At 60.6% G+C, this 18,694-nt stretch overlaps 3 protein-coding genes across 3 annotated transcripts; all 3 read right to left on the minus strand.

Annotated features, from left to right (window-relative positions):
• Window positions 1-1,857: 1,857 nt before the first annotated feature.
• LOC141725634 (Fc receptor-like protein 4) lies at window positions 1,858-4,711 on the minus strand. Its single transcript, XM_074529612.1, has 8 exons — window positions 4,399-4,711; window positions 4,262-4,311; window positions 4,034-4,177; window positions 3,441-3,975; window positions 3,275-3,358; window positions 2,878-2,899; window positions 2,708-2,787; window positions 1,858-2,622 (listed from the first exon to the last, which is right to left on the minus strand). Exons 1-8 carry the CDS (start codon window positions 4,709-4,711, stop codon window positions 2,513-2,515), a joined length of 1,338 nt encoding a protein of 445 aa, XP_074385713.1. The 3' UTR covers window positions 1,858-2,512.
• Window positions 4,712-8,015: 3,304 nt separating this feature from the next.
• LOC141725588 (titin-like) lies at window positions 8,016-9,855 on the minus strand. The gene is made up of 4 exons (XM_074529523.1): window positions 9,558-9,855; window positions 9,392-9,475; window positions 8,995-9,016; window positions 8,016-8,904 (listed from the first exon to the last, which is right to left on the minus strand). Exons 1-4 carry the CDS (start codon window positions 9,793-9,795, stop codon window positions 8,856-8,858), a joined length of 393 nt encoding a protein of 130 aa, XP_074385624.1. The 5' UTR covers window positions 9,796-9,855; the 3' UTR covers window positions 8,016-8,855.
• Window positions 9,856-9,943: 88 nt separating this feature from the next.
• FCGR2A (Fc gamma receptor IIa) lies at window positions 9,944-11,676 on the minus strand. Its single transcript, XM_074529613.1, has 5 exons — window positions 11,573-11,676; window positions 10,917-10,937; window positions 10,561-10,782; window positions 10,091-10,348; window positions 9,944-10,041 (listed from the first exon to the last, which is right to left on the minus strand). Exons 1-5 carry the CDS (start codon window positions 11,619-11,621, stop codon window positions 9,944-9,946), a joined length of 648 nt encoding a protein of 215 aa, XP_074385714.1. The 5' UTR covers window positions 11,622-11,676.
• Window positions 11,677-18,694: the final 7,018 nt, after the last annotated feature.

The raw sequence follows: 18,694 nt of genomic DNA on the forward strand, positions 1-18,694 counted from the left end.
GCTGGGGGGGACAAGGTGCAATATGGTGTTCCCAGGAGTGGGGTGCTCAGAGGGTTTGGGGTACCCGGGCAATGGGTTCCCAGGGGAATGTGGGATCCCTGGAAATGGGGTCCCTTGGAATGGGGGTGCCCAGGGCTGGGGGGACTCAGGGATGGCAGTGCCAGGGGAACGTGGGCTCCAGGGATTTGGGGTGAGGGGATGGGGATGCTGGGGGAATGTGGGTTCCCGTAGGAATTGGGGATCCTGGGACAATCAAGCCTTCTGGAACCTCATGGAGAGAATGTTTGGGTTTGGGATGTGTGTCTGCCAGATAAGAGGGAAAAGTGTGGGAATACCGAGCAGGGGTTCTGCCCACAGCCATGGTGGGGCTGTGGGGAGTGACCCTGTGTGGATTCCAGGTGGCCCCAAAGCTGCTCCATCCCTGCCCTCCTCACCTGAGGGAAAGGCTGTGGGTTTGCAGGAATTGTGGTTTAAAGCCACCAGAGGGGCTGCTGTGGAACTGAGACCTGCCTGGGGTCAGGCACTGCCTTCCGTCTGTTATGAACAAAAATTCGGTTAATATTTTTTTTGTGAGAAAGTGTTACAGGGACGCAGCCAGGTCTCTGTCTCTGCCAGGGTTCTTGGTGCTTTGTTATTGTAATCACGGGTCGTTGTAGCTTATCTCCTCTTTTATATTAGTAAAAGGCCTGGCTGGGTGGGTGGATGGCCCTTCCCCGAGGCTGTGCTCTCTTCCAGCATAGGGAACACACCTGAGAGGGTGGGGGGGGTTATGCAAAGTGACTCCAAAGACCAGCATGCTTTGAGACCTCGACTCCAAAATGCAATGAGAAAACCCGAAAAACAACGAGCCACCTAAGAATTGAGAGACTAAAGTGATGTCCAGACGTGAGGAGCCAAGTGCTGAGCCTGCAGAGATGCAGAGCCCCTCTCGCCCTGAGCAGAGAATCGTCCCGACGCCAGGACAAAGCTGGACAGAATCAGGGAAACCAAGATCTGACGGGGACATCACGCCCTAAAGGCTCCCACGAGGACTGGATCCCCCGGCTCTGCCCCCAGTGGACAGAGCTGCGCATATCCTCCTCCTCTGAGTCGCCCTGGGAGACACGACGGGGACTGCAGCCCTGCCGAGCCGCCCAATCCTGAGCTGATCACTTTTAATAAAGGCATTAAAAAGGAGAAGAAGTCTCCTGGCCCTGTTTATTTCACGTCCATTTGGGATCATGGAGAGTGGATGCGGGAGTTGCTCAGGCCGTGTGCCTGGCCCAGGGACACTGCTACCCTGCCAATGGGCTCTGGGATCCAACCTGCTGCCTTGGCGGCTTCTGCCCGCTGCCCGTGGTGGTGCCGGGACCGATGGGTGCCCGTGAGTTTGCAAAAGGAGCGATTTCCCCTCCTGCCTCCCGTCCATGGCCGCCATGGCCGCTGAGGGGATGGAGCTGGACCGGGGCGCCCCCTAATGGCCGGGAGTGCTCCCTGCAGCGCCCCCTGCTGGCCGCGGTTATAACTGCCACAAAAATGAACAGCGCTGAGCGGGAGAGCAGGTTCTGGGTTTGTGTTGTTTGCTCTGTTCTGGTTTATAAATTTCCCAGGAAAGAGCTGGTATTCCTTTTCCTACAGTTCTGCCTTGAAACCCCATCATCTTTGAGATTACAAAGAGTTTTTTATATGTGTCTTCTTTCCATTCCAGGAACATTCCCACTTTCCTTGGCAGACATTTCTCATTTAAAGGAATTGCCACTTTCTGGGTTCCAGCGTGGATGGGACAGACGCCCCAAATGAAGACACGGTCAGGGACTTGGCCACCTCATGCTCTGCCTTTTAAGCCATTTGGGCCGCCAAGTGCCCTCTTCCCAGATGTTACTTCTGGTCACCCAGCCACTCAGGAGCTGGCTTGGTCAAAGCGTCACGCTGTCCCCAGTGTGCCATGGCTGACAGACTGATGGACAGACAGGGCCGTGTCTGGCCAAAAGCAAGGCCTGACCCAGCCCTGCCACACGCAGCTGTTCCAAAATGTCTCCAGACATCAAACTTTTCCTGTCTCTGACACCCCACCCTGTGCCATGGCATGATCCCAACTGCCCTGGCAATGGGAGAGGCTCCGGAACCCCCCCAGGGGCTTTGTGTCATCCTGGTGTGGGGAACACGGCAGAGGAGGGGTTTGGGACAGGGGACAAGAGAATCCAGAGCCTCCATCAGAGCAAGGGAGATCCAGGGCCCTACCAGGTTCCTCTGGTGGAGGAAATGTGCTGGGGGGATTATTTGGGGTTTGTTCCTTATTGGGAGCTTTCCCTGGAAATTGTTCCTTGTGTGACCATTTGGACTCTGAACCTTGTTGCTGTCGCTGTTGGTTTTATTCTCTCTCATTGCCGTTTCAGGAAATTGTTCTTCTCTCAGCCCTTTGGGATCTTTGTGCCTCCACAAGGAGGTTGAGGAGCAATTTTTTAGTGGCAGCACAGACACGAGTGGGTGCCCACGGGTGGGGACCCCAGTGCCCCCCCAGTTCCCCCCAGTCTCACAGCACATTCCCGTAGATGTCACCGGGTTCCTGTAATCGCCCCTGGTGTCCCCTCAGCTCCGCGTAGGTCACCTGGGGATCCTGGAGGGTCGTGGCACCGGGGGACGCTGCGAGAGACACGGGCTGTGTGATCTGGGGGGGGTGACACTGGTGGGTGACGTGTCCCTCTGTGTGTGTCCCCCCCGTACTCACCCTCTGCCCTCTTGGTGACCACGACGTGGGTGTACAGCACCTCCCCCTCCTCTGGGGGGGCCGGGGGATCCGGGGGGGCCCTGAGGGAATAAAGGGGATGTGGGGGAGAGAATGGGAGATCTTGGGGGTTGGGGTAAAAGGGGAGAATGAGGTTTGAGCCCCCCACTCACCTTTCCTGGTTCTTCCTGGCAGCTGCAGAGAAAAGAAGGGAGGGGTGACTGTGGGGTCCCAAGGGCCCTGAATCCTCTCATGATTCCCGGACCCCCATGGGACCCTCAATTCCCCTCAGGATCCCCAAGAATTTCTGGAGCCCCCCAGAACTCAATGCCCCTGACCAATTCAGCCTCAAGAACCCAAAGCCCAACAGGGACAGAGACCCCCCCAAACACCCCCAGGGCCCCTGAAAGAATCCCCAACATCCCTGCAGGACCGTCCAGCACCTCCCCAAACCATCCGGGTCCACCAGACAGGGTGACAATTCTGGGGCTATGGGTGCTGCCCTATCGCTCCCCAACTTTGTGGGTCTCTATAGCTCCCTGACACCCCCGTCCCCCCATTGTCACCCACCCACACGGTGCCACCGGTGCCAGGCCACAATGGCACCCACGAGCAGGAGCAGGAACAAAAGGGCCCCACTGACCCCTGCGGCCACTGCAAGAAACAGAGGGGGACACATCAGCGTCACCCATCAGCCCAGGGGTGCTGAACCCCCAGCAACCCCGTGTGACCCCACCTGTGACCCAGGGTGAGCCAGGTGTCACCTCCAGTGCCAGCTCAGGGCTGAGTGCCCGGAACACGCGGTGCCCATCCTGTCCCAGCTGGTTGGTGGCCACGCACTGGTAGGTGCCCGATTGTCCCACATCGATGTCCCTGAGCTCCAGGAGGGGACCCCGGGCCACCTCCTGCCCGTTGTGCAGCCAGGTGAAGGTGACAGGGGCTGAGCCCACCTGCACTGAGCAGCGCAGGGTCACGTTGTCACCTGTGTGCACCTGGTGTGCCAGGGGACCGGGGGTGATGGTGGCATTGGCCACTGGCACTGCGGGGACACAGGACAGAGGGTGATGGTGGCATTTGCCACGGGGACACAGACAGGGCCGAGGGCACAGGGAGGAGTTGGCAGCCGGTGTCGGGGGATAGGGACAATGGGGATGGGTGTGATGGGAGATGTCAGGGATGGGGTCACACCAAGGAGGGGTGAGGGGACACAGGGCAGAGGTGGGAGGACACAAGGAATGTGTCAAGGGGACATGCAGGTCCCAACCAGGGGACTGGGGAGTGATGTGAGGGCTCCCCGTGCCCATCCCCGCACTCACTGTGCACGGTCACAGTGACGGGGAGCCGGGCGCTGCTCTTCCGCACGGTCCCACCCTGGGACTGCGCCTCACAGCTGTAATTCCCCGAGTGGGAGACCCCCACGGCGGGCAGCAGCAGCTGCGGGGACCCCTGCGGGACCCCCAGCACCCGCCCATCCTAATAGAACAGGTACAGGAGGGGGGCTCGGGGCCGCAGGGGGCTGGGGGTGCTGCTGCAGCTGAGAGTCAGGGGGGACCCCACGGTGATCTCGGGGGGACCCTCCAGCACCAGCACTGGCACCGAGAAGAGCTCTGGAAGGAGAAGGGAATGGATTGGTGAGCCTGAATCCCTTAGGAGGGGCTTTGGGGGTGTCGGGGTGGAGGCTGTGGTAGGCTCACCGTGCACTGTCACTTTCACCGGCGCTGACCGCCACCACCTTCCTGGCCAGGAATCCACCCGGCCCCTGCATCTGTAGCTGCCGCTGTGTTTAAGCTGCAAAGGGGACAGGGACAGCTCTGCGCCATCAGGGAGCCCCCTCAGTTCTGGCCCCTCATGGTAGAAGGACACCGAGGTGACGTTCTTTTTCCAAGAGCCCCGGCAGCGCAGTGTCACATTGTCCCCTTCCAGCAGCGCCCGCAGCGGCGCCTGCAGCACCAGCCCGTCTGGGGACAGAGGGGACCTGTCACACCTGATGGCACCAGAACCCTCCATTGCAGGGTCCAGCGCAACAAAGGTCCCCAGTTCCTGCACTGGGATGTCCCCAGGGCAGGGGACAGGCTCTGGTCACACAGGAGGTGACCAATGGGGCAGAGCCCACCCAGAGACTTCGGGGTCCCTGCAGGTGCCAGGCTGGGGACACCCAAACCTCCCTCACCGTTTGAGACAGTCACAGGGGGGCTGAACCCGGTGCCAGGTCTGTAACACTCGTAGCTGCCAATATTGGTGACAGTGAAGCTCTCCTGTCCCTTCTGCGCCCAGAGCATCCCATCCTTGTACCAGGTGGTGGCACCGGCGGTCCCCGAGCCCTGGCAGGTCAGTGTCACCCGGTCCCACAGCACCGCCGGCCTCCAGGGGGGATCCACCAGGAGCTGGGTGGTCTGGGCACCTGCGGGTGACAGGGGACACCAGGCTGCCAGGACCACCATGGGGCTGGGGACAGCGGGATGGGACCATGGCATCCCCCGAGGACTCACCAGCGAGGCCGAGGGTCTGGGCTGGAAGGGAGAAGGGACAGGGCTCAGTGGGGGTGGCACTGCAGGGACAGTGGCACCCTGCTTACAGGGTGTGCAGACTGTCCCTAACTGTCCCCATGGGGTCAGCAGTTCTTGTGGGAAAGTGTGACCGGGTGGTCCCCAAAAGATTCGGCGAGGCCAGGGGGACAGGTTTGTGTCACAGCCACCCGTGCACCACATCCCTGTGGCACAGACACCTTGGGAACGGGGACACCGAGGCCACCCTGGGCTGAGGGTGGGGGCACTGTGGACACCACGGGCACGAGGAAAGCACGGACACAGCCAGTGCTGGCCCAGGTCACCCCCACCAGCTCATGATCCCATCCCCATGATCCCATCCCCATGGCCACATCCTCACTGTTCTTGTCCCCTTCTGTCCCTGCATCCCGGTTCCCTTGTCCCTATCCCCAGAGCTCCCTGAACACAAAGGTGCAGTCCCCACATTCCTGTCCCCACATTCCTGTCCCCCTGTTCCTGTCCCCACATCCCCATCCCCAAATTCCTGTCCCCCTGTTCCTGTCCCTAAAGCCACCCTACATCCCCAACAAGGTCCACTGTGGGTATCATGGACTGGCACTGCTGGCTTTGGGGACCTCAGCGTACCTCACACCCCCACTGTGCCCCCTCCCCATCCCCAGGGTGTCAGGGCACTCACCCCACAGGAGCAGCGCCACCTTCCCGGCCATCCTGGTGTCCCCAGCCATGTGCACTGGCTGTCACTCGCTGCTGCTGGTGGCTGTCTCCTCACTGGTGGCTTTTCGGATAATGAGGAAGGAAGCGAGGTCACGTCTTGTCCTCACGTGTTGGTGGTGGCCCTTGGTGGGGGCAGGGTGGCCACAAGCACGGGGTCATGGGGATGTCACCGTGGGGACAGGCTGGGGAGAAGGCTGGGGGGGACAAGGTGCAATATGGGGTTCCCAGGAGTGGGGGGCTCAGAGGGTTTGGGGTACCCAGGCAATGGGAGCCCAGGGGAATGGGGGGTCCCTGGGAATGGGGTCCCTTTGAATAGGGGTGCCCAGGGCCTGGGGGACTCAGGGATGGCAGTGCCAGGGGAACGTGGGCTCCAGGGATTTGGGGTCAGGGGATGGGGATGCTGGGGGAATGTGGGTTCCCGTGGGAATTGGGGGTCCTGGGACAATCAAGCCTTCTGGAACCTCATGGAGAGAATGTTTGGGTTTGGGATGTGTGTCTGCCAGATAAGAGGGAAAAGTGTGGGAATACCGAGAAGGGGCTCTGCCCACAGCTGTGCTGGGGCTGTGGGGAGTGACCCTGTGTGGATTCCAGGTGTCCCCAAAGCTGCTCCATCCCTGCCCTCCTCACCTGAGGGAAAGGCTGAGGGTTTGCAGGAATTGTGGTTTAAAGGCACGAGAGGGGCTGCTGTGGACCTGAGACCTGCCTGGGGTCGGGCTCTGCCTTCTCTCTGTTATGAACAAAAATTCTGTTAACAATTTTTTGTGAGAAAGAGTTACAGGGATGCAGCCAGGTCTCTGTCTTTGCCAGGGTTCTTGGTGCTTTGTTATTGTAATCACGGGTCGTTGTAGCTTATCTCCCCTTTTGTATTAGTAAAAGGCCTGGCTGGGTGGGTGGATGGCCCTTCCCCGAGGCTGTGCTCTCTTCCAGCATAGGGAAGACACCTGAGAGGGTGGGGAGGGTTATGCAAAGTGACTCCAAAGACCAGCAGGCTTTGAGACCTCGACTCCAAAATGCAACGAGAAAACCCTAAAAACAACGAGCCACCCAAGAATTGAGAGATTAAAGTGATGTCCAGATGTGAGGAGCCAAGTGCTGAGCCTGCAGAGATGGGGAGCCCCTCTCGCCCTGAGCAGAGAGTCGTCCCGACGCCAGGACAAAGCTGGACAGAACCAGGGAAACCAAGATCTGATAGGGACATCACGCCCTAAAGGCTCCCATGAGGACTGGATCCCCTGGCTCTGCCCCTGGTGGACAGAGCTGCGCATATCCTTCTCCTCTGAGTCGCCCTGGGAGACACGACGGGGACTGCAGCCCTGCCAAGCCGCCCAATCCTGAGCTGATCACTTTCCATAAAGGCATTAAAAAGGAGAAGAAGTCTCCTGGCCCTGTTTATTTCACGTCCATTTGGGATCATGGAGAGTGGATGCGGGAGTTGCTCAGGCCGTGTGCCTGGCCCCGGGACACTGCTACGCTACCAGTGGGCTCTGGGATCCAACCTGCTGCCTTGGCGGCTTCTGCCCGCTGCCGGTGGTGGTGCCAGGACCGATGGGTGCCCGTGAGTTTGCAAAAGGAGCGATTTCCCCTCCTGCCTCCCATCCGAGGCCGCCATGGCCGCTGAGGGGATGGAGCTGGACCGGGGCGCCCCCTTCTGGCCGGGAGTGCTCCCTGCAGCGCCCCCTGCTGGCTGCGGTTATAACTGCCACAAAAACCAACAGCGCTGAGCGGGAGGGAAAGTTCTGGGTTTGTGTTGTTTGTTCTGTTCTGGTTTATAAATTTCCCAGTAAAGAGCTGGTATTCCTTTTCCTACAGTTCTGCCTAGAAACCCCATCATCTTTGAGATTATAAAGAGCTTTTTATATGGGTCTTCTTTCCATTCCAGGAACATTCCCACTTTCCTGGGCAGACATTTCTCATTTAAAGGAGTTGCCACTTTCTGGGTTCCAGCGTGGATGGGACAGACACTCCAAATGAAGACACGGTCAGGGACTTGGCCACCTCATGCTCTGTCTTTTAAGCCACTTGGGCCACCAAGGGCCCTCTCCCCAGATGGCACTTCTGGTCACCAGGCCACTCAGGAGCTGGCTTGGTCCAAGCGTCACGCTGTCCCCAGTGTGCCATGGCTGACAGACTGATGGACAGACAGGGTCGTGTCTGGCCAAAAGCAAGGCCTGACCCACCCCTGCCACACACAGCTGTTCCAAAATGTCTCCAGACATCAAAGTTTTCCTGTCTCTGACACCCCACCCTGTGCCATGGCATGATCCCAACTGCCCTGGCAATGGGAGAGGCTCCGGAACACCCCCAGGGACTTTGTGTCACCCTGGTGTGGGGAACACGGCAGAGGAGGGGTTTGGGACAGGGGACGAGAGAATCCAGAGCCTCCATCAGAGCAAGGAAGATCCAGGGCCCTACCAGGTTCCTCTGGTGGAGGAAATGTGCTGGGGGGATTATTTGGGGTTTGTTACTTATTGGGAGCTTTCCCTGGAAATTGTTCCTTGTGTGACCATTTGGACTCTGAACCTTGTTGCTGTCGCTGTTGGTTTTATTCTCTCTCATTGCCGTTTCAGGAAATTGTTCTTCTCTCAGCCCTTCGGGATCTTTGTGCCTCCACAAGGAGGTTGAGGAGCAATTTTTTAGTGACAGCACAGACACGAGTGGGTGCCCATGGGTGGGGGCCCCCAGTGCCCCCCAGTTCACCCCAGTCTCACAGCACATTCCCATAGATGTCACCGGGTTCCTGCGATCGCCCCTGGTGTCCCCTCAGCTCCGTGTAGGTCACCTGGGGATCCTGGAGGGTGGTGGCACCGGGGGACACTGCGAGAGACACGGGCTGTGGGATCTGGGTGGGGTGACACTGGTGGGTGACGTGTCCCTCTGTGTGTGTCCCCCCCGTACTCACCCTCTGCCCTCTTGGTGACCATGATGTGGGTTTACAGCACCTCCCCCTCCTCTGGGGGGGCCGGGGGATCCGGGGGGGTTCTGAGGGAGTAAAGGGGATGAGGGGAAATGAATGGGAGGGCTTGGGGGTTGGGGTAAAAGGGGAGAATGAGGTTTGAGCCCCCCACTCACCTTTCCTGGTTCTTCCTGGCAGCTGCAGAGAAAAGAAGGGAGGGGTGACTGTGGGGTCCCAAGGGCCCTGAATCCTCTCATGATTCCCGGACCCCCATGGGACCCTCAATTCTCCTCAGGATCCCCAAGAATTTCTGGAGCCCCCCAGAACTCAATGTCCCTGACCAACTCAGCCTCAAGAACCCAAAGCCCAACAGGGACAGAGACCCCCCCAAACAGCCCCAGGGCCCCTGAACGAATCCCCAACATCCGTGCAGGACCCTCCAGCACCTCCCCAAACCCTCCGGGACCACCAGAGAGGGTGACATTTCTGGGGTTATGGGTGCTGCCCTATAGCTCCCCAACTTCATGGGTCTCTACAGCTCCCTGGGACCCCCGTCCCCCCATTGTCACCCACCCACACGGTGCCACCGGTGCCAGGCCACAATGGCAGCCACGAGCAGGAGCAGGAACAAAAGGGCCCCACTGACCCCTGCGGCCACTGCAAGAAACAGAGGGGGACACATCAGGGTCACCCATCAGCCCAGGGGTGCTGCACCCCCAGTGACCCTGAGTGACCCCACCTGTGACCCAGGGTGAGCCAGGTGTCACCTCCAGTGCCAGCTCAGGGCTGAATGCCTGGAACACGCGGTGCCCGTCCTGTCCCAGCTGGTTGGTGGCCTTGCACTGGTAGGTGCCCGAATGTCCCACAGCGATGTCCCTGAGCTCCAGGAGGGGACCCTGGGCCACCTCGTGCCCGTTGTGCAGCCAGGTGAAGGTGACAGGGGCTGAGCCCACCTGCACTGAGCAGCGCAGGGTCATGTTGTCACCTGTGTGCAGCTGGTGTGCCAGGGGACCGGGGGTGATGGTGGCATTGGCCACGGGCACTGCGGGGACACAGGACAGAGGGTGATGGTGGGGTGGGGGGCTGGGGGCCGCAGGGGGCTGGGGGTGCTGCGGCAGCTGAGAGTCAGGGGGGACCCCTCGGTGGGCTCGGGGGGACCCTCCAGCACTGGCACCGAGAAGAGCTCTGGAAGGAGAGGGGAGGGGATTTGTGAGCCTGAATCCCTGGGGAGGGGCTGTGGGGGTGTCGGGGTGGGGACTGTGGGGGGCTCACCGTGCACTGTCACTGTCACCGGCGCTGACTCCTGCCACGCCCCGTGTTTCACCCAGCCCTTGCAGCGGTAGCGGCCGCTGTGGTTCAGCTGCAGAGGGGACAGGGACAGCTCTGCGCCATCGCGGAGCCCCCTCAGTTCTGTCCCCTCTCGGTAGAAGGACACCGAGGTGACCGTGCGGTTCCACTTGCCCCGGCAGCGCAGTGTCACCGTGTCCCCCTCCAGCAGCGCCCGCGCCGGCACCTGCAGCACCAGATCATCTGGGGACAGAGGGGACCTGTCACACCCGATGGCACCAGGACCCCCCATTGCAGGGTCCAGGGCAACAAAGGTCCCCCGTTCCTGCACTGGGATGTCCCCAGAGCAGGGGACAGGCTCTGGTCACACAGGAGGTGACCCATGGAGCAGAGCCCACCCAGAGCCTTCGGGGTCCCTGCAGGTGCCAGCCTGGGGAACCCCAAACCCCGCTTACCCTCTGAGACTGTCACAGGGGGGCTGAGCCCAGTTTTGGATCTCTCACACTCGTAGGTGCCACGTGCGGTGACAAAAATTTCGTCAGGTCCCTTCTGCCACCAGCTCTGCCCGTCCCTGTACCAGGTGGTGGCACCGGAGCCCTGGCAGGTCAGTGTCACGGGGTCCCACCGCACTGGTGGTGTCCATGGGGGCTCCACCAGGAGCTGGGTGGTCTGGGCACCTGTGGGTGACAGGGGACACCAGTCTGCCAGGACCACCATGGGCACCTGTGGGTGACAGGGGACAGCAGCCTGCCAGGACCACCATGGGGCTGGGGACAGCAGGATGGGACCATGGCATCCACCGAGGACTCACCAGCGAGGCCGAGGGTCTGGGCTGGAAGGGAGAAGGGACAGGGCTCAGTGGCGATGGCACCATGGGGACAGCAGCATGGGGACATGGGGTGTGGGGCTGCTCCGTGTCCCCATGGGGTCAGCAGTTCTTGTGGGAAAGTGTGCCTGGGTGGTCCCCAAAAGATTCAGGGAGGCCAGGGGAACATGTCTGTGGAACAGCCACCCGTGCACCACATCCCTGTGGCACAGACACCTTGGGAACGGGGACACCGAGGCCACGCTGGGCTGAGGGTGGGGACACTGTGGACACCACGGGCACGAGGACACCATGGACACAGCCCATGCTGGCCCAGGTCACCCCCACCAGCTCATGATCCCATCCCCATGATCCCATCCCCGTGGCCACATCCTCACTGTTCTTGTCCCCTTCTGTCCCTGCATCCCAGTTCCCTTGTCCCTATCCCCAGAGCTACCTGAGCCCAAAGGTGCAGTCCCCACATTCCTGGCCCCACATTCCTCTCCCCAAAGCCACCCTACATCCCTGGTCCCAACACAGTCCACTGTGGGTATCATGGACTGGCACTGCTGGCATTGGGGACCTCAGGGGACCCCACACCCCCCCTGTGCCACCTCCTCTCCCCATTCCCAGGGTGTCAGGCCCGTGCCCAGGGCACTCACCCCACAGCAGCAGCGCCACCTTCCCGGCCATCCCGGTGTCCCCAGCCATGTGCACTGGCTGTCATTCGCTGCTGCTGGTGGCTGTCTCCTCGCTGGTGGCTTTTCGGATAAAGAGGAAGGAAGTGAGGTCACGTCTCGTCCTCACGTGTTGGTGGTGGCAACAAGCACAGGGCCATGGGGATGTGACCCTGGGGACACGCTGGGGACAAGGCTGGGGGAGACAAGGTGCAATATGGGGTTCCCAGGAGTGGGGGGCTCAGAGTGTTTGGGGTCCCCGGGCAATGGGTGCCCAGGGGAATGGGGGGTCCCTGGGAATGGGGGTGCCCAGTGATGGGAGTGCCAGGGGAACGTGGGCTCCAGGGATTTGGGGTCAGGGGATGGGGATGCTGGGGAATGTGGGTTCCTGTGGGAATTGGGGGTCCTGGGACAATCAAGGTCCTGGGGAAAGGAGGATTTTTAGGGCACGGAATGGACAGGAGAGGGATCCTTGGGAATGGGGTGCTGGGCTATGAAGATCCTGGGGAATGTGAGTGCTGGGATGGGGGTCCCAGGCACGGTGGGACACAAGGAATGGGGGTCCCATGGTTGGGGTTCCAGGGGAATGGAGGTGCCTGGGAACGGCAGTGGCTGGGTGGGCCAGTGGGTCAGAGCTCCTTCCCTGGGTGTCTCAGATTTTGGGGTGACCCAGGGCCCAGCAAAGCCCCCTTGGGGTGCTCATTTCCTGGGCAGACATCACTTGAGTGTCCTGGGTAGCTTTGCTTCTGTGCCCTCTCTCACCCTTGAATTTTTCATCTCTTTATTTCTCTTATTCCCTTATTTTCCTCACTTTTGTACCACGTCCCCTCACCCCCGTTCCTGACTCTGCAATCCTGGGGAGCACCTGAGCAGGGAACGGGTTGGGGGGCGACAGGGGAGGGGAAAAACGGGGTGTGAGGGGTGCAAGGATGGGTCGGGAGGCTGTGGGGGATGGAGGTGTTGGGCTGTGCTCTCTCAACAGTTTCACTTTCTTTTTCTTGGACAAGAAGGAAGCGGCCATTTGTGCTGAGAGTCAGATGGTAAAGCGGGGGGTTCTGTTCTGGGGGGGCACATCCACAATGTCCTTTCCTGGGAGGATCCTGTCCCAGGGGGTGACACATCCTGGCATGGGGGGACCTTTACCAAGGGCTGGCGGTTCCAGAAATGTCCCTGCACATTCCTGGCCGGGTGCCTGTCCCAGAGGTGGCACATCCTGGGGACCCCTGTCAATGCAAGGCTGGGGCCCAGCCATGGCCCAGCCCCACTGCACAGGGATGGCCATTGCCCAGCCCTGCTCTGCCCAGCCCCAGGGGGCAGCCAGCACCTGAGGGTCCCCCCTGTCCCCTTGGCTTTGATTCTGGCAGCTTTAGAGCTGCTGCAGAAGTGAGAATTCTGTGGGGAAAAAAGGCTTTGGCTGTGGTTTGCTCAGCCCTGCAAGAAGCACAAAACAACAAAGGCAGCCCAAGCAGTTCCTCTGCGAGCCTTTGATGGTTTCCAGAGCAGGGCTGGCTGGAAATGCCCACTGCAATGGCAGTTGTGGGGATACCAGTCCAGAAATGCAGCAATTGATCATTTGTTCCTCTTGGTAAGGCACTGTGAGAACCACAAAACTACTGCACAACCCACAACATTCTGTTCAACATCCTGACCTGGACCCTCCTTCTTGAACAAAACCCGCAGCCTTCTGGAACCTCATGGAAAGAATGTTTGGGTTTGGGATGTGTGTCTGCCAGATAAGAGGGAAAAGTGTGGGAATACTGGGCAGGGGCTCTGCTCCCGGCCATGGTGGGGCTGTGGGGAGTGACCCTGTGTGGATTCCAGGTGTCCCCAAAGCTGCTCCGTCCCTGCCCTCCTCACCTGAGGGAAAGGCTGAGGGTTTGCAGGAATTGTGGTTTAAAGGCAACAGAGGGGCTGCTGTGGACCTGAGACCTGCCTGGGGTCAGGCTCTGCCTTCTGTCTGTTATGAACAAAAATTCAGTTAATATTTTTTTTGTGAGAAAGAGTTACAGGGATGCAGCCAGGTCTCTGTCTCTGCCAGGGTTCTTGGTGCTTTGGTATTGTAATCACGGGTCCTTGTAGGTTATCTCCTCTTTTGTATTAGTAAAAGGCCTGGCTGGGTGGGTGGATGGCCCTTCCCCGAGGCTGTGCTCTCTTCCAGCATAGGGAAGACACCTGAGAGGGTGGGGGGGGTTATGCAAAGTGACTCCAAAGACCAGCAGGCTTTGAGACCTCGACTCCAAAATACAACGAGAAAACCCTAAAAACAATGAGCCACCTAAGAATTGAGAGACTAAAGTGATGTCCAGACGTGAGGAGCCAAGTGCTGAGCCTGCAGAGATGCGGAGCCCCTCTGGCCCTGAGCAGAGAGTCGTCCCGACGCCAGGACAAAGCTGGACCGAATCAGGGAAACCAAGATCTGACAGGGACATCACGCCCTAAAGGCTCCCACAAGGACTGGATCCCCCGGCTCTGCCCCCAGTGGACAGAGCTGCGCATATCCTCCTCCTCTGAGTCACCCTGGGCGGGGACTGCAGCCCTGCCGAGCCGCCCAATCCTGAGCTGATCACTTTTAATAAAGGCATTAAAATGAGAAGAAGTCTCCTGGCAATGTTTATTTCACGTCCATTTGGTATCATGGAGAGTGGATGCAGGAGTTGCTCAGGCCGTGTGCCTGGCCCCGGGACACTGCTACAGGGCCAGTGGGCTCTGGGATCCAACCTGCTGCCTTGGCGGCTTCTGCCAGCTGCCGGTGGTGGTGCTGGGACCGATGGGTGCCCGTGAGTTTGCAAAAGGAGCGATTTCCCCTCCTGCCTCCCGTCTGAGGCCGCCATGGCCGCTGAGAGGATGGAGCTGGACCGGGGCGCCCCCTGCTGGCCGGGAGTTCTCCCTGCAGCGCCCCCTGCTGGCCGCGGTTATAACTGCCACAAAAACCAACAGTGCTGAGCGGGAAGGAAAGTTCTGAGTTTGTGTTGTTTGCTCTGTTCTGGTTTATAAATTTCCCCGTAAAGATCTGGTATTCCTTTTCCTACAGTTCTGCCTAGAAATCCCATCATCTTTGAGATTACAAAGAGTTTTTTATATGGGTCTTCTTTCTATTCCAGGAACATTCCCACTTTCCTTGGCAGACATTTCTCATTTAAAGGAATTGCCACTTTCTGGGTTCCAGCGTGGATGGGACAGACACCCCAAATGAAGACACGGTCAGGGACTTGGCCACCTCATGCTCTGCCTTTTAAGCCACTTGGGCCGCCAAGGGCCCTCTCCCCAGATGTCACTTCTGGTCACCCAGCCACTCAGGAGCTGGCTTGGACAAAGCGTCACGCTGTCCCCAGTGTGCCATGGCTGACAGACTGATGGACAGACAGGGCCGTGTCTGGCCAAAAGCAAGGCCTGACCCACCCCTGCCACACACAGCTGTTCCAAAATGTCTCCAGACATCAAAGTTTTCCTGTCTCTGACACCCCACCCTGTGCCATGGGATGATCCCGTCTGCCCTGGCAATGGGAGAGGCTCCGGAACCCCCCCAGGGACTTTGTGTCATCCTGGTGTGGGGAACACGGCAGAGGAGGGGTTTGGGACAGGGGACGAGAGAATCCAGAGCCTCCATCAGAGCAAGGAAGATCCAGGGCCCTACCAGGTTCCTGTGGTGGAGGAAATGTGCTGGGGGGATTATTTGGGGTTTGTTCCTTATTGGAAGCTTTCCCTGGAAATTGTTCCTTGTGTGACCATTTGGACTCTGAACCTTGTTGCTGTTGCTGTTGGTTTTATTCTCTCTCATTGCTGTTTCAGGAAATTGTTCTTCTTTCAGCCCTTTGGGATCTTTGTGCCTCGACAGGGAGGCAGAGGGGCAGTTTTTAGTGGCAGCACACACACGAGTGGGTGCCCATGGGTGGGGACCCTCATTTCCCCCCAGTTCCCCCCAGTCTCACAGCACATTCCCGTAGATGTCACCGGGTTCCTGCGGTCGCCCCTGGGTTCCCCTCAGCTCCGCGTAGGTCACCTGGGGATCCTGGAGGGTGGTGGCACCGGGGGACACTGCGAGAGACACGGGCTGTGGGATCTGGGTGGGGTGACACTGGTGGGTGACGTGTCCCTGTGTGTGTGTCCCCCCCGTACTCACCCTCTGCCCTCTTGGTGACCACGACGTGGGTGTACAGCACCTCCCCCTCCTCTGGGGGGGCCGGGGAATCCGGGGGGGCCCTGAGGGAATAAAGGGGATGTGGGGGAGGGAATGGGAGGTCTTGGGGGTTGGGGTAAAAGGGGAGAATGAGGTTTGAGCCCCCCACTCACCTTTCCTGGTTCTTCCTGGCAGCTGCAGAGAAAAGAAGGGAGGGGTGACTGTGGGGTCCCAAGGGCCCTGAATCCTCTCATGATTCCCGAACCCCCATGGGACCCTCAATTCCCCTCAGGATCCCCAAGAATTTCTGGAGCCCCCCAGAACTCAATGCCCCTGACCAACTCAGCCTCAAGAACCCAAAGCCCAACAGGGACAGAGACCCCCCCCAAACACCCCCAGGGCCCCTGAAAGAATCCCCAACATCCCTGCAGGACCCTCCAGCACCTCCCCAAACCCTCCAGGACCACCAGACAGGGTGACAATTCTGGGGCTATGGGTGCTGCCCTATAGCTCCCCAACTTTGTGGGTCTCTACAGCTCCCTGGGACCCCCGTCCCCCCATTGTCACCCACCCACACGGTGCCACCGGTGCCAGGCCACAATGGCACCCACGAGCAGGAGCAGGAACAAAAGGGCCCCACTGACCCCTGCAGCCACTGCAAGAAACAGAGGGGGACACATCAGGGTCACCCATCAGCCCAGGGGTGCTGCACCCCCAGTGACCCTGAGTGACCCCACCTGTGACCCAGGGTGAGCCAGTTGTCACCTCCAGGGCCAGCTCAGGGCTGAGTGCCCGGAACACGCGGTGCCCGTCCTGTCCCAGCTGGTTGGTGGCCACGCACTGGTAGGTGCCCGAATGTCCCACATCGATGTCCCTGAGCTCCAGGAGGGGACCCTGGGCCACCTCGTGCCCGTTGTGCAGCCAGGTGAAGGTGACAGGGGCTGAGCCCACCTGCACTGAGCAGCGCAGGGTCACGTTGTCACCTGTGTGCACCTGGTGTGCCAGGGGACCGGGGGTGATGGTGGCATTGGCCACGGGCACTGCGGGGACACAGGACAGAGGGTGATGGTGGCATTGGCCACGGGCACTGTGGGGACACAGGACAGAGGGTGATGGTGGCATTGGCCACGGGCACTGTGGCGACACAGGACAGAGGGTGATGGTGGCATTGGCCACAGGCACTGTGGGGACACAGGACAGGGGGTGATGGCGGCATTGGCCATGGGCACTGTGGGGACACAGGATAGAGGGTGATGGTGGCATTGGCCACGGGGACACAGACAGGGCTGAGGGCACAGGGAGGAGCTGGCAGCCGGTGTGGGGGGATAGGGACAATGGGGATGGGTGTGGTGGGGGATGTCAGGGATGGGGTCATACCAAGGAGGGGTGAGGGGACACAGGGCAGAGGTGGGAGGACACAAGGAATGTGTCAAGGGGACATGCAGGTCCCCAACCAGGGGACTGGGGAGGGATGTGGGGGCTCCCCATGCCCATCCCCGCACTCACTGTGCACGGTCACCGTGACGCTGAGCCGGGCACTGCTCTTCCGCACGGTGCCACCCTGGGACTGCGCCTCACAGCTGTAATTCCCCGAGTGGGAGACCCCCACGGTGGGCAGCAGCAGCTGCGGGGACCCCTGCGGGCCCCCCAGCACCCGCCCGTCCTGATAGAACAGGTAGAGGAGGGGGGCTCGGGGCCGCAGGGGGCTGGGGGTGCTGCGGCAGCTGAGAGTCAGGGGGGACCCCTCGGTGGGCTCGGGGGGACCCTCCAGCACCAGCACTGGCACCGGGAAGAGCTCTGGAAGGAGAGGGGAGGGGATTTGTGAGCCTGAATCCCTGGGGAGGGGCTGTGGGGGTGTCGGGGTGGGGGCTGTGGGGGGCTCACCGTGCACTCTCACTTTCACCGGCGCTGACTGCCACAACTTTTCTGACTTCCCGTATTCCACCAAGCCCTTGCAGCTGTAGCGGCCGCTGTGGTTCAGCTGCAGAGGGGACAGGGACAGCTCTGTGCCATCGGGGAGCCCCCTCAGTTCTGTCCCCTCTCGGTAGAAGGACACCGAGGTCACCTTGCGGTTCCACTTGCCCCGGCAGCGCAGTGTCACATTGTCCCCCTCCAGCAGCGCCTGCACCGGCACCTGCAGGACCAGCCCGTCTGGGGACAGAGGGGACCTGTCACACCTGATGGCACCAGGACCCCCCACTGGAGGGTCCAGCGCACCAGGGGTCCCCAGTTCCTCCATTGGGATGTCCCCAGGGCAGGGGACAGGCTCTGGTCACACAGGAGGTGACCCATGGAGCAGAGCTCACCCAGAGCCCTCGGGGTCCCTGCAGGTGCCAGGCTGGGGGCACCCAAACCCCGCTTACCATCTGAGACTGTCACAGGGGGGCTGAGCCCCGTGCCGGGTCTGTCACACATGTAGGTGCCTCTCTCGGTGACAGTGAAGCTCTCCTGTCTCTCGTGCCGCCAGTGCTTCCAATCCTTGTACCAGGTGGTGGCACCCGCGGTCCCCGAGCCCTGGCAGGTCAGTGTCACCCCGTCCCACAGCGCCGCCGGCCTCCAGGGGGGCTCCACGAGGAGCTGGGTGGTCTGGGCACCTGTGGGTGACAGGGGACACCAGCCTGCCAGGGCCAGTGTGGGGCTGGGGACAACGGGATGGGACCATGGCATCCCCCGAGGACTCACCAGCGAGGCCGAGGGTCTGGGCTGGAAGGGAGAAGGGACAGGGCTCAGTGGCGATGGCACCATGGGGACAGCAGCATGGGGACACGGCGTGTGGGGCTGCTCCGTGTCCCCAACTGTCCCCATGGGGTCAGCAGTTCTTGTGGGAAAATGTGCCTGGGTGGTCCCCAAAAGATTCAGCGAGGCCAGAGGGACACGTTTGTGTCACAGCCCCCCGTGCACCACATCCCTGTGGCACAGACACCTTGGGAACGGGGACACCGAGGCCACCCTGGGCTGAGGGTGGGGACACTGTGGACACCACGGGCACA

This window comes from Zonotrichia albicollis, chromosome 30, assembly GCF_047830755.1.
Source record: "Zonotrichia albicollis isolate bZonAlb1 chromosome 30, bZonAlb1.hap1, whole genome shotgun sequence".
In the NCBI taxonomy this organism is placed as follows: domain Eukaryota; kingdom Metazoa; phylum Chordata; class Aves; order Passeriformes; family Passerellidae; genus Zonotrichia; species Zonotrichia albicollis.